The sequence below is a fragment of the Lipotes vexillifer genome, unplaced genomic scaffold (genome assembly GCF_000442215.2).
Source record: "Lipotes vexillifer unplaced genomic scaffold, Lipotes_vexillifer_v1.1 scaffold732, whole genome shotgun sequence".
NCBI classification, from domain to species: domain Eukaryota; kingdom Metazoa; phylum Chordata; class Mammalia; order Artiodactyla; family Lipotidae; genus Lipotes; species Lipotes vexillifer.
Window position 1 is genome coordinate 1482460 of NW_006792596.1, and position 14097 is coordinate 1496556.

At 42.1% G+C, this 14097-nt stretch overlaps 1 protein-coding gene across 1 annotated transcript in view; it reads left to right on the top strand.

The window, feature by feature from the left end:
• Window positions 1–14097, top strand: part of PREP (prolyl endopeptidase) — a 133770-nt gene that overhangs the window by 70239 nt on the left and 49434 nt on the right. The window contains exon 10 of the mRNA XM_007465779.1: window positions 3319–3422. Within this exon, the coding sequence (XP_007465841.1) occupies window positions 3319–3422 (104 nt within the window). The remainder of the gene's footprint in view (window positions 1–3318; window positions 3423–14097) is intronic.

The window sequence follows — 14097 nt, forward strand, 5'->3', positions numbered from 1 at the left end:
CAGGAATGGCAGTGTGTACATACACACTGCCACATACATGCATGTCCGCGCAAAGGCTGTCTGGCGCTGATCTCTGCAGATTGGCTGTCCACTACTGCAGTAAACAGCAGAGACACTAAATTATAAATAAAGCCCTGGGGCCAAAAATACCTGCAGTGCCAGCTGCTGTGGACACGTGGTACGTCTGGCAGGTGAACACCAGCTGACTGTTTCCCATGGAGGTACATAGTGAAGACACGTCTTGAGCCAAGCCATTTGTACCTTGAGTCGCACTTGCAAGAAAAGAGGCGGCAGCCAGGGCAGTTTGGAGCACGATACACTTATTCCCTGTGGCTCAAACCACTTAGTGGTCGAGCCGACTGATTCTCTACTCATGGAACCTTGGAGGGTTGTCTAAGGCTCACTCCAGACTTGCGTGTGTTGTAATAATCCAGTATAGGCGTCCCAGTTGCATGGCTCCGAGAGACAGCGAGAAGAAATCAAAGAACCTTTCCCAGGCTCTTTGGGAAAGGCATAAAAATGTTTCAAGACTTTTATTTTTTTAGAGCAGTTATAGGTCCACAGCAAACCTGAAGGGCTGGTACAGAGATTTCCTATGCACTCTGTGCCCCACACATGCACTGCCTTTGCCGTCATCAGCATCCCTGCTACAGGGTACATCCCCTGTGACAAATGATGAACCTGCATGGACACACATCATAGTTGCCTGAAGTCCATGACTTACCTTAGGAGTCACTCTTGGTGCTGTACATTCTAAGTTTGGAGAAATGTATGATGACGTGTATCCATCATTGTGATGCCATGCAGAGTATTTTCAGTGCCCTTAAAAGCTTCTGTGCTCGGCCCTTTTCATCCCTTCCCCCAGCCAAGGCCCTAGCAGCCACTGATCTTTTCACTATCTCCATAGCTTTGCCTTTTCCAGAATGTCACGTAGTGGACTCATAGATTATGTAGCCTTTTCAGATTGGCTCCTTCACTTAGTAATATGAGTTTAAGGTTGTTCCATGGCTTGATGGCTTATTTCTCTTTAGCACTGAGTAATATTCCATTGCTTGGATGTCCCACAGTTTATTTACACATTCACCTACTGAAGGACATCTTGGTTGCTTCCGGCTTTTGGCAATCATTAATAAAGCTGCTGTAAACATCTGTGTACAGGTTCTTGTGTGGACATGTTTTCGACTCCATTGGGTAAATAACCAAGGAGTGCAAACAATTTTTGAGAGACTTGTTTTAGTTTGTGGGGTTTTTTTCTTTTAATAACCTTAAAACCCAACCTATAATCGGATGAAACAGTATCTACATGGGTCATCTTCACAAAGTTCTTTTGCCTTCTTTTTGCATATCCGATTTTCCAGATTCCTCTGATGATTCCTTAGCAACCTCTAGGGTTGCCCCTTCCTCCTGACTCCCATTTCTTTCACCTCCTTACATTTATTCAAATTATATATAGCAGGAATATTCGAGCTGATCGTCCCTGCCTCTTTCCTATTGCTAGAATAGCCTTGTTAAAACACTGTTTCATCAGGAGACCCATCTCAAGTGCAGACACCTCGTGTGATCTTAAGGGAATTCCATAATTCAGTTCTCTTTTGCCCTTAAACTTCGAAATTATTCCCCAGAGATCACCTGACCAGTCCTCTCTGATTCATGATTCTAGGATGGTTTCTCCAATCCCTTCAGGTGCTTTTCGTGTCTGGATGAAGTGGGGCAGGTACTAATGAAGCTCTTCAAAAATTAACATACATGTGAAGGCAGCAATTTGCCCTCAAGATTACATTTATCGGGGCTTCCCTGGTGGCGCAGTGCTTGAGAGTCCGCCTGCCGATGCAGGAGACGCGGGTTCGTGCCCCGTTTCGGGAGGATCCCACATGCCACGGAGCGGCTGGGCCCGTGGGCCATGGCCGCTGAGCCTGCGCGTCCGGAGCCTGTGCTCCGCAAATGGGAGAGGCCACAACAGTGAGAGGCCCGCATAACGCAAGAAAAAAAAAAAAAAAAAAAAGATTACATTTATCTGGGCAAGTACAGTATTCAGTGTATCTGGTAATTTAGAATGTATGCCCGGAGTGTAGTCTGGAAGTATGTTATATATAAAGTCATATTCCAACAACTATCCAACTATAACTTAAACTAAGAAAGCCAGGACTTCGGTCATGTTACACATCTCCCCACTGTCAGTGTTAATCATGTTCCCTATTATAAACCTTAAAATAATTTGTAAGCGTGAGAAGTGAGATAACATTCACAGGGATTAGCAGTCCTGCTGTTAAGGAATCTGAATGTATTACTGTTTGCCAGTGGGGGGCAGAGTGCTGTTTCTCAGCTGTTAGTGAAGTTCACACGTACACAGAGGAGTTGAAAAGAAAGCAAGCTGCCATTTTAACACATGATCAATCAATTTGAATGTGCCCTGTGGGAGTACCGCTTAGTTTCTGGTTTTCCAGCAAGTATCAGGATCTCTAAATTGATTTTTCATATACTTGACAGCATATGTTTAAAGTATTCTGTGGGAGGGCTGTTTCCATACCAGCCACTCCAGATGACTAATTCTGTTTCATAAACTATAGCAATGTTGCTGTTTTCAAACAGTAACGATTCGTCTTAGTTATTGTTTCTTTGGTTTAGTTCTTGAATGTTAGAGTGTAGTAGCGTTAAATTAAGGAAATGGAATTTTCATTAGTGGTTAAAATAAGCTAAAATGTTGTGGTGTGTGTTCATCAATCTGTGTTGTGCACAATTACTGGGATAATCAAAATTTTAAAGGCAACTCCAAAAGGCTACCCTAAAAGGCTATCTTTCGTCCTTGATTGCTATCCACATGTGTGTCCACAGATGGGTGGGTATCAGGTGGCAGGCGCCCCAGGGTTCCCATCAGGATACCCCTGAATGGCTGCTGACTTTGGGCAAGTAATTTGAGTTTTCCGTCTTAATCACTTCTCAGGTAAAATGGCCTTACATGAAGTTTCCCATCTTCTTTGACCTGTTCTCCTAAGTGACCTGGCTTGGGGAAGACCTGTTAAGTTTCTGCGGTTAGGTTTAACTATTCTCATAGTCACAGAATGCATTAGAATCTTCTAAAATGAATACCCAGATGACTGTTGTAAAAAGGAAGGCCAAACACGATGATGATGATGATGAAGTGTGAACTGGTGATGATGACATGGTGATAATGAAGTCAGGCACTCCACACGCCTGACCGTTGTGGGCTCTCTTGCTACAGTGACCTTACACGGCACTGCTGACGGTGCTTTGTGATCTTTGCCCCCCTTGTATCTAGTGAGTTTGTGGACTGAACTTAAGACTTCCACTTCCTTCTAGGTATCATTTATCACTGTGATCTGACCAAAGAGGAACTGGAGCCCAGAGTCTTCCGAGAGGTGACTGTGAAAGGAATCGATGCCTCCGATTACCAGACAGTCCAGGTATGGAGCATTTGATCCTGACAATGTGAGTCAGAAAAATCTGACTTTCAGGCCATGCACACCCCACTTTGTCAGGAGCCGTGGAGGTAATCCACAACAATACGGGCAACAGATATTTGGGGAACGTCTGCTGTTTCTGGGCATTGAGCCAGGCGTGGTCCCTGTCCTCCTAGAGTTTAAAGGTTCTGCTCCCGGAACTGCTACTCTTGACAGGAAGCCAGAGTCCCTTGTCTGGATGATCAAGGCAACACAGTTTGTCTGCTTGCTTGAAAGTGGGTTGTTTTCTGGCTCAGGTCTCGTGGTGTCATAAATAACAACATAGATCTGCTCTACATAAAATACTGAAGTGCTAGGAGCCAGCCTTTTCAGTCTGAAATTCGTCTGTATGTCTGCCTGGCACAGGGAGAGCATGCCATAAAATATTAGAATGGATGAATTAACTGTTTAATTGTCATGGCACCACCAGTTCAGTCTCTGGTCACCATCCTTTCAGGTTAAGAATCTCCATTTTTGTTTTCTTCGCTCCCCAACCTTACTGAGTCTCCCAGAAACGGAATCACTTAACTAATCGATGATGCAGGATGACTCTGTTCCTTTGCAGTGAGAGGTCACCTGTCAGGCACCAGGTGTTCATCAGGGCTCTCCCACCAGGGGGCTGGACCACAGAGACGACAGATTAAGAATCAGACTGTTGTTTGTAAAGGAAAGTTAGAAAAAAGAGCACTGATGCCCCCGAGAATGTTTCTGTGAAACTAGGGAATCATTTTACCTCAGTGAATTGCCCTTCACCTGTCTAGGAGTAGTCTAGATGATGGGCTAGATCTAGTTCAAAAATAAATAAAACCTTTTTTTTTTAATGAATTATGCTTTTTATTTATTTCTGTTTATTTTTTTTTAAAATCCTTATTGGAGTATAATGGCTTTACAATGGTGTGTTAGTTTCTGCTTTATAACACAGTGAATCACCTATACATGTACATATATCCCCATATCTCCTCCCTCTTGCATCTCCCTCCCACCCTCCCTATCCCACCCCTCTAGGTGGTCACAGAGCACCAAGCTGATCTCCCTGTGTTATGTGGCTGCTTCCCACTAGCTATCTGTTTTACATTTGGTCATGTATATATGTCCGTGCCACTCTCTCACTTCGTCTCAGCATACCCTTCCCCCTCCCCGTGTCCTCAAGTTCATTCTCTACGTCTGCGTCTTTATTCCTGTCCTGCCCTGAGGTCCTTCATAACCTTCTTTTTTTTTTTTTAACATTCCATATATATGTGTTAGCACACGGTGTTTGTTTTTCTCTTTCTGACTTACTTCACTCTGTATGACAGACTCTGGGTCCATCCACCTCACTACAAATAACTCAATTTCGTTTCTTTTTATGGCTGAGTAATATTCCATTGTATATATGTGCCACATCTCCTTTATCCATTCATCTGTCGATGGACACCTAGGTTGCTTCCGTGTCCTGGCTATGGTCTGGCTGTTCACTGCAGCTATAGAGCTGCAGTGAACATTGTGGTACATGACTCTTTTTGAATTATGGTTTTCTCAGGGTATATTGCCCAGTACTGGGATTTCTGGGTTGTGTGGTAGTTCTATTTTTAGTTTATTAATGAGCCTCCATAGTGGCTGTATCAATTTACATTCCCACCAACAGTGCAAGAGGGTTCCCTTTTCTCCACACCCTCTCCAGCATTTATTGTTTGTAGATTCTTTGGTGATGGCCATTCTGACTGGTGTGAGGTGATACCTCACTGTAGTTTTGATTTGCATTTCTGTAATGAGAAGTGATGTTGACCATTCTTAATGTGTTTGTTCGCAATCTGTATATCTTCTTTGGAGAAATGTCTATTTACGTCTGCCCATTTTTGGATTGGGTTGTTTGTTTTTTTTGATGAGCTGCATGAGCTGCTTGTTAATTTTGGAGATTAATCCTTTGTCAGTTGCTTCATTTGCAAATATTTTCTCCCATTCTGAGGGTTGTCTTTTGGTCTTGTTTATGGTTTCCTTTGCTGTGCAAAAGCTTTGAAGTTTCATTAGGTCCCATTTGTTTATTTCTGTTTTTATTTCCATTTCTCTAGGAGGTGGGTCAAAAAGGATCTTGCTGTGATTTATGTCATGGAGTGTTCTGCCTGTGTTTTCCTCTAAGAGTTTGATGGTGTCTGGCCTTACATTTAGATCTTTAATCCATTTTGAGTTTATTTTTGTGTATGGTGTTAGGCAGTGTTCTAATTTCATTCTTTTACAAGTAGCTGTCCAGTTTTCCCACCACCACTTATTGAAGATGCTGTCTTTTCTCCATTGTATATTCTTGCCTCTGTTATCAAAAATAATGTGACATATGTGCATGGGTTTATCTCTGGGCTTTCTATCCTGCTCCATTGATCTATGTATTTGTTTTTGTGCCAGTACCATACTGTCTTGATTACTGTAGCTTTGTAGTATAGTCTGAAGTCAGGGAGCCTGATTCCTCCAGCTCCGTTTTTCTTTTTAAGATTGCTTTGGCTATTCAGGGTCTTTTGTGTTTCCATACAAATTGTGAAATTTGTTCTAGTTCAATGAAAAATGCCAGTTTGATAGTAGTTTGATACGGTAGTTTGATACGGACTGCACTGAATCTGTAGACTGCTTTGGGTAGTATAGTCATTTTCACAATGTTGATTCTTCCAATCCAAGAACATTGGTAATCCAATCTAATCCATCTGTTGGTATCATCTTTATTTTCTTTCATCAGTGTCTTATAGTTTTCTGCATACACGTCTTTTGTCTCCTTAGGTAGGTTTATTCCTAGGTATTTTATTCTTTTTGTCACACTGGTAAATGGGAGTGTTTCCTTAATTTCTCTTTCAGATTTTTCATCGTTATTATATAGGAATGCAGGAGATTTCTGTGCATTAATTTTGTATCCTGCTACTTTACCAAATTCATTGATTAGCTCTAGTAGTTTTCTGGTAGCATCTTTAGGATTCTCTATGTATAGTATCTTGTCATCTCCAAACAGTGACAGCTTTACTTCTTCTTTTCTGATTTGGATTCCTTTTATTTCTTTTTCTTTTCTGATTGCTGTGGCTAAAACTTCCAAAACTATGTTGAATAATAATGCTGAGAGTGGGTAACCTTGTCTTCTTCCTGATCTTAGTGGAAATGGTTTCAGAGTTTCACCAATGAGAACGATGTTGTCTGTGGGTTTGTCATCTATGGCCTTTATTATGTTGAAGAAAGTTCCCTCTATGCCTACTTTCTGGAGGGTTTTTATCATAAATGGGTGTTGAATTTTGTCAAAAGCCTTCTCTGCATCTATTGAGATGATCATATGGTTTTTCTCCTTCAGTTTGTTAATATGGTGTATCACATTGATTGATTTGCGTATATTGAAGAATCCTTGCATTCCTGAGATAAACCCCACTTGATCATGGTGTATGGTCCTTTTAATGTGTTGTTGGATTCTGTTTCCTCGTATTTTGATGAGGATTTTTGCATCTATGTTCATCAGTGATAATGGCCTGTAGTTTTTCTTTGTGACATCTTTGTCTGGTTTTGGTATCAGGGTGGTGGTGGCCTCGTGCAATGAGTTTAGGAGTGTTCCTCCCTCTGCTATATTTTAGAAGAGTTTGAGAAGGATAGGTGTTAGCTCTTCTCTAAATGTTTGATAGAATTCGCCTGTGAATCCATGTGGTCCTGGGCTTTTGTTTGTTGGAAGATTGTTAATCACAGTCTCAATATCACTGCTTGTGATTGGTCTGTTTATATTTTCTATTTGTTCCTGGTTCAGTGTCAGAAGACTGTGCTTCTCTAAGAATTTGTCCATTTCTTCCAGGTTGTCCGTTTTATTGGCATAGAGTTGCTTGTAGTAATCTCTCATGATCCTTTGTATTTCTGCAGTGTCAGCTGTTACTTCTCCTTTTTCAAATTCTATTGATTTGAGTCTTCTCCCTTTTTTTCTTGATGAGTCTGGCTAATGGTTTATCAATTTTGTTTATTTTCTCCAAGAACCAGCTTTTAGTTTTATTGATCTTTGCTATTGTTTCCTTAATTTCTTTTTCATTTATTTCTGTCTGATCTTTATGATTTCTTTCCTTCTGCTAACTTTGGGTTTTTTTTTTTTTTCTTCTTCTTCTTTCTCTAATTGCTTTAGGTGTAAGTTCTGGTTGTTTATTTGAGATTTTTCTTGTTTCCTGAGGTAGGATTGTATTGCTATAAACTTCCCTCTTAGAACTGCTCTTGCCGCATCCCATAGGTTTTGGGTCGTCATGTTTTCATTGTCATTTATTTCTGGGTATTTTTTGATTTCTTCTTTGATTTCTTCAGTGATCTCTTGGTTATTTAGTAGTGTATTGTTTAGCCTCCATGTGTTTGTATTTCTTACAGATTTTTTCCTGTAATTGATATCTAGTCTCATAGTGTTGTGGTCAGAAAAGATACTTGATGTGATTTCAGTTTTCTTAAATTTACTAAGGCTTGATTTGTGACCCAAGATGTGATCTATCCTGGAGAATGTTCCATGAGCACTTGAGAAAAAAGTGTATTCTGTTGTTTTTGGATGGAATGTCCTATAAATATCAATTAAGTCCATCTTTTTAATGTGTCATTTAAAGCTTGTTTCCTTGTTTATTTTCATTTTGGATGATCTGTCCATTGGTGAAAGTGGGGTGTTGAAGTCCCCTACTATGATTGTGTTACTGTCGATTTCCCTTTTTATGGCTCCTTTTATGGCTGTTAGCATTTGCCTTATGTATTGAGGTGCTTCTATGTTGGGTGCATAGATATTTACAATTGTTATATCTTCTTCTTGGATTGATCCCTTGATCATTATGTAGTGTCCTTCTTTGTCTCTTGTAATAGTCTTTATTTTAAAGTCTACTTTGTCTGATATGAGAATTGCTACTCCAGCTTTCTTTTGATTTTCCATTTGATGGAATATCTTTTTCCATCCCCTCACTTTCAGTCTGTATGTGTCCCTAGGTCTGAAGTGGGTCTCTTGTAGACAACATATGTACGGGTCTTGTTTTTGTATCTATTTTACCAGTCTGTGTATTTTGTGGGGAGCATTTAATCCATTTACGTTTAAGGTCATTATGGATATGTATGTTCCTATTACCATTTTCTTAATTGTTTTGGGTTTATTATTGTAGGTCTTTTCCTTCTCTTGTGTTTCCTGCCTAGAGAAGTTCCTTTAGCATTTGTTGTAAAGCTGCTTGGTGGTGCTGAATTCTCTTAGCTTTTGCTTGCCTGTAAAGCTTTTAATTTCTCCGTCAAATCTGAATGAGATCCTTGCCAGGTAGAGTAATCTTGGTTGTAGGTTCTGCCCTTTCATCACTTTAAATATGTCCTGCCACAGTGTGTCCTGCCACTCCCTTCTGGCTTGCACAGTTTCTGCTGAACGATCAGCTGTTAACCTTATGGGGATTCCCTTGTGTGTTATTTGTTGTTTTTCCCTTGTTGCTCTTAATATTTTTTCTTTGTATTTAAATTTTGATAGTTTGATTAGTATGTGTCTTGGCGTGTTTCTCCTTGGATTTATCCTGTGTGGGACTCTCTGTGCTTCCTGGACTTGATTGACTGTTTCCTTTCCCATATTAGGGAAGTTTTCAACTATAATCTCTTCAAATATTTTCTCAGTCCCTTTCTTTTTCTCTTCTTCTTCTGGGACCCCTATAATTCGTATGTTGGTGCGTTTAATGTCGTCCCAGAGGTCTCTGGGACTGTCCTCAATTCTTTTCATTCTTTTTTCTTTATTCTGCTCTGCAGTAGTTATTTCCACTATTTTATCTTCCAGGTCACTTATCCATTCTTCTGCCTCAGTTATTCTGCTATTGATTTCTTCTAGAGAATTTTTAATTTCATTTATCATGTTGTTCATCATTGTTCGTTTGTTCTTTAGTTCTTCTGGGTCCTTGTTAAACGTTTCTTATATTTTCTCCATTCTATTTCTAAGATTTTGGATCATCTTGCCTATCATTACTCTGAATTCTTTTTCCAGTAGATGCCTATTTCCTCTTCATTTGTTTGGTCTGCTGGGTTTTTACCTTGCTCCTTCATCTGCTGTGTGTTTCTCTGTCTTCTCCTTTTGCTTAACTTACTGTGTTTGGAGTCTGCTTTGCGCAGGCTGCAGGTTCGCAGTTCCCGTTGTTTTTGGTGTCTGCCCCCAGTGGGTAAGGTTGGTTCAGTCGGTTGTGTAGGCTTCCTGGTGGAGGGGACTGGTGCCTGTGTTCTGGTGGATGAGGCTGGATTTCGTCTTTCTGGTGGGCAGGACCGCGTCCAGTGGTATGTTTTGGGGTGTCTGTGACCTTATTATGATTTTAGGCAGCCTCTCTGCTAATGGGTGGCGTTGTGTTCCTGTCTTGTTAGTTTTTGGGCATAGGGTGTCCAGCACAGTAGCTTGCTGGTCGTTGAGTGGAGCTGGGTCTTAGGGTTGAGATGGTGGTCCCTCGGAGAGCTTTCGCCGTTTGATATTACATGGAGCCAGGAGGTCTCTGGTGGACCAATGCCTTGAACTTGGCTCTTCTACCTCAGAGGCACAGGCCTGAGACTCAGCCAGAGCACCAAGACGCTGGCAGCCACACAGCTCAGAAGAAAAGGGAGAAAAAAGAAAGAAAGATAGAAAAAAATAAGATAAATAATGTTATTAAAATAAAAAATAAAAAGTAATTATTAAAAACTTAAAAAATTAAAAAGTGGTAAAAAAAAGAAGAGAGGAACCAAACCAAAAAACAAATCCACCAATGATAACAAGCGCTAAAAACTACAGTAAAAAAAAAAAACAGAACCCTAGGACAAATGGTAAAAGCAAAGCTGTACAGACAAAATCACACACAGAAGCATATACATACGCACTCACAAAACGAGAAAAGGGAAAAATATAAATATATCATTGCTCCCAGTGTCCATCTCCTCAATTTAGGATGACTCGTTGTCTATTCAGGTATTCCACAGATGCAGGGTACATCGGGTTGATTGTGGAGATTTAATCCGCTGCTCCTGAGGCTTCTGGGAGAGATTTCCCTTTCTCTTCTCTGTTCCCACAGCTCCTGGGGTTCAGCTTTGGATTTGGCCCTGCCTCTGCGTGTAGGTCGCCTGAGGATGTCTCTTCTTTGCTCAGACAGGACGGGGTTAAAGGAGCAGCTGATTCGGGGGCTCTGGCTCACTCAGGCCGGGTAGAGGGAGGGGTATGGATGCGGGGCGAGCCTGCGGCGGCAGAGGCCAGTATGACGTTGCAACAGCCTGAGGCGCGCTGTGCGTTCTCCGGGGGAAGTTGTCCCTGGATCACGGGACCTTGGCAGTGGCGGGCGGCACAGGCTCCCCAGAAGGGAGGTGTGGATAGTGACCTGTGCTCGCACACAGGCTTCTTGGTGGCTGTAGGAGCAGCCTTAGCATCTCATGCCCGTCTCTGGGTCCACGCTGATAGCTGCGGCTCGCGCCCATCTCTGGAGCTCGTTTAGGCAGTGCTCTGAATCCCCTCTCCTCGCGCACCCCAAAACAGTGGTCTCTTGCCTCTTAGGCAGATCCAGGCTTTTTCCCGGTAAATAAAACTTTGTTTACAAAACCAATGGCGGACTGGATCTGGCCGCGGGCTGCAGTTTGCCAGCCCCTCTTCTATATCAGAGGTGAACATACTGGCCTCCCGTTTTATTGGAGAGCAACCACACCTGTTTGTTCACACCGTGTCTGTGGCTGCCTTAGTGCTTTAACTGTGTAGCAGAGACTGCCTGGCCCACAAAGGCTAAAGCACTTAGTATTTGGCCCTCTAAGACAAAGTTTCCTGATCCTTAGTCTGTATAAATAGTATTTATAAAATCAGAGTGTTCTCAGTAGACATACAGGGCCTTTGTCTCGAAGCTCTGTCAGGCCTGAAATCTGCATGTACTTCTTGGGTGACGTTGGGTGAATCGTTAAACTTTTCTGCCACAATTTTTTCAGCTGTAAAACAGAGTTAGTGCGTATTTTGCAGCATCCCTGCAGGATTATATGAGATGATATATACAGGCATACCTTGTTTTATTGTGCTTCGTTTTATTGCACTTTGCAGATACTGTGTTCTTTTACAGATTGAAGGTTTGCGGCAACCGCATGTCGAGCAAATCTGTGTTGGTGCCATTTTTCCGACAGCGTTTGTCCACTTCATGTCTCTGTGTCGTATTTTGGTAATGCTTGCAAAATTTCAAACTTTTTCATTTTTATTATTATATTTGTTGTGATCTGTGATCAGTGATCTTTGATGTTACTATTGCAAAAAAGATTATGACTCACTGAAGGCTCAGATGATGGTTAGCATTTTCCAGCAATAAAGTGTTCTTTAAGATATGTACATTGTTGGGCTCCCCTGGTGGCGCAGTGGTTGAGAGCCCGCCTGCCGATGCAGGGGACACGGGTTCGTGCCCCAGTCCGGGAAGATCCCACGTGCCGCGGAGCGGCTGGGCCCGTGAGCCATGACCGCTGAGCCTGCGCATCCAGAGCCTGTGCTTTGCAACGGGGGAGGCCACAACAGTGAGAGGCCCGTGTACCGCAAAAAAAAAAGATATGTACACTGTTTTTTAGACTTCATGCTATTGCACACTGAATAGACTACAGTATAGCACAAATGTAACTTTTCTTTGCACTGGGAAACCAGAAAATTCATGTGACTGGCTTTATTCTGATACTTGGTTTATTGTGGTGGTCTGGAACTGAACCTGCAATACCTCCAAGGTATGTCCATATTAAGTGTCTGGCACATAGAATATAATCAGTGTTAGAAATAAATTCAGCAGACTTTTAGTTTTCCATAGCTATTTTGGCTTCTTTCATTTTCAGGGTGAGCCATTGCCTGCAGAGGTATCTTTTAGGGGCAGTAGCCCCCGTCTGGTGCTTATATGGTTCGTTAATTCACCATAGTCCTGCATTAGACTTTTAAAATCACTTGTAGGCTGTCATTCTTTGCTGTTTTCCATTCTCTCCATGTGTAAAAAATATGCCCCTATCAAATGTAACATTTGACCTTCTCAGGAGCTACTTCTAGGCCTTGCCTGGGCATCCTCAGGCGTGCGCGCGCGCACGTGTGTGTGTGTGTGTGTGTGTGTGTGTGATGCATGCCACTGCCTCTCCCATCGGATGCCCTCAAGGGTACAGCCTTGGCTGCCCTAGGATTGGGCAGAGTTGCCCATGAGAGACACCCCCCATCCCACCCCCCGTCTTCTTCTCATCTCTACTGTGCAGCCCCTCTGGTGTATATTTTCAAAAAACATTATTCTCATTTTTTTCTGCTTCCCACAATTCCTGCCAAAGTGAGTAATTACCTTTGGAGTTTGGGGCAGGGAGGGGGACCTGTAATCATGACAGCTTCCAGCGAGGCAGCCTCTTCTAGGGAAGTGACCTTTATTTCTCAGTGAGGATGGTAGAGTTGTTTTTCCTATCACGTAGCTGTTTTTTTCTGTTCTTCACAGATGATACACCAAGAAACTACTTAAAACCTAATTTGTATTGTTTTCATTTATAAATGAAAAGATAAAACTTTACAGTTGAGCACGTGCTTGTATGGAGTAGAAATCCCTCAGCCGTGTGCATAGCAGCCTGAAATTTCCAGATTAAACTGGGGAGGAAGCGTGCTTGGGTTATGCCCATTGCTGTGCCGTTGGAAAACTCACTGAACTCCTCTGTGTCTGGCTCTCCACTTCTCTGACGTTGAGCTACTGAAATGCTTACAACCTTTTATTTGTACTGCTGCAATAGGAGGAAAAAAAGATTAAAAGATTCATGGTGAACATATTGGTTTTACAGATCTTAAGGAGGTATGCCTGGGGCAGAGTATAGCCTCTCTAGTATAATGGCAGTAGAAGATTTTAATCGATTGATTATATACATCACACATACTGCACTGAGTTATTTAAATAGAATTCTTTCTTTGTGTAAAGGTGCCTTTGGAATGTACCGTGATGTCACAACACCGTCGACTTAAACTCCACTTTGCAGTGGTTTAGCTCAGGTGCACACAGCAGAGCTTTGACAGGAAATGTGAGCGTGACAGATGTGCTCACAATTTGATCAGGCTGTCAGTGGTGTTGCCAACAATGACCAAACTGTAAAAGCAGACCCGAGAGAGGAATCTGTGCATGAATGGAAAAAATTCCTTATAGTATGTAATAGAAACCACAGCATTTAAAAAGATACTCTGTTTTTGTTTTCAGTTACTTCAGGGTAATGATGCTTTTGATTTCGCTTGACTCTGGTGTTCATATGTATTCTGTAAGTGATTTTAAAATAAAATCCCCTGGGCTAGTCATCGTTCCTTCTTACATTCTGTGAGGCACATTATCGTTTTGAAGCAAATACTGCCGCACTGATGACCCTGCATGGTTAGGCAGTACAATTAATGGTGGTCACAGCCATGCACATCTACCTGGTGGTATAGCTGGTCAGGTGGACCAAGCCAAGGAGAGAAAAAGAGGAGGCTCGAAGAAACTCATGGCTAAATAAGCCCCAGAGGGCTGTTCTTTCATTCAGGACCCAGGGCATCTTGAATGGTGGCGGGGTAGGGGGTGGGAGTGTTCTAGATTGCTGAGGGACACAGAACAGAGCTACTGTCTGTGTAATCTTTATCCAGTCCTGACTACAGCTGTGGGTAGAAAATTGATCTGTATCGGAAATACAGATCTGATCCTGGAAAAACTTGTTTCTCTTCCGCTCTGGGGTACACATA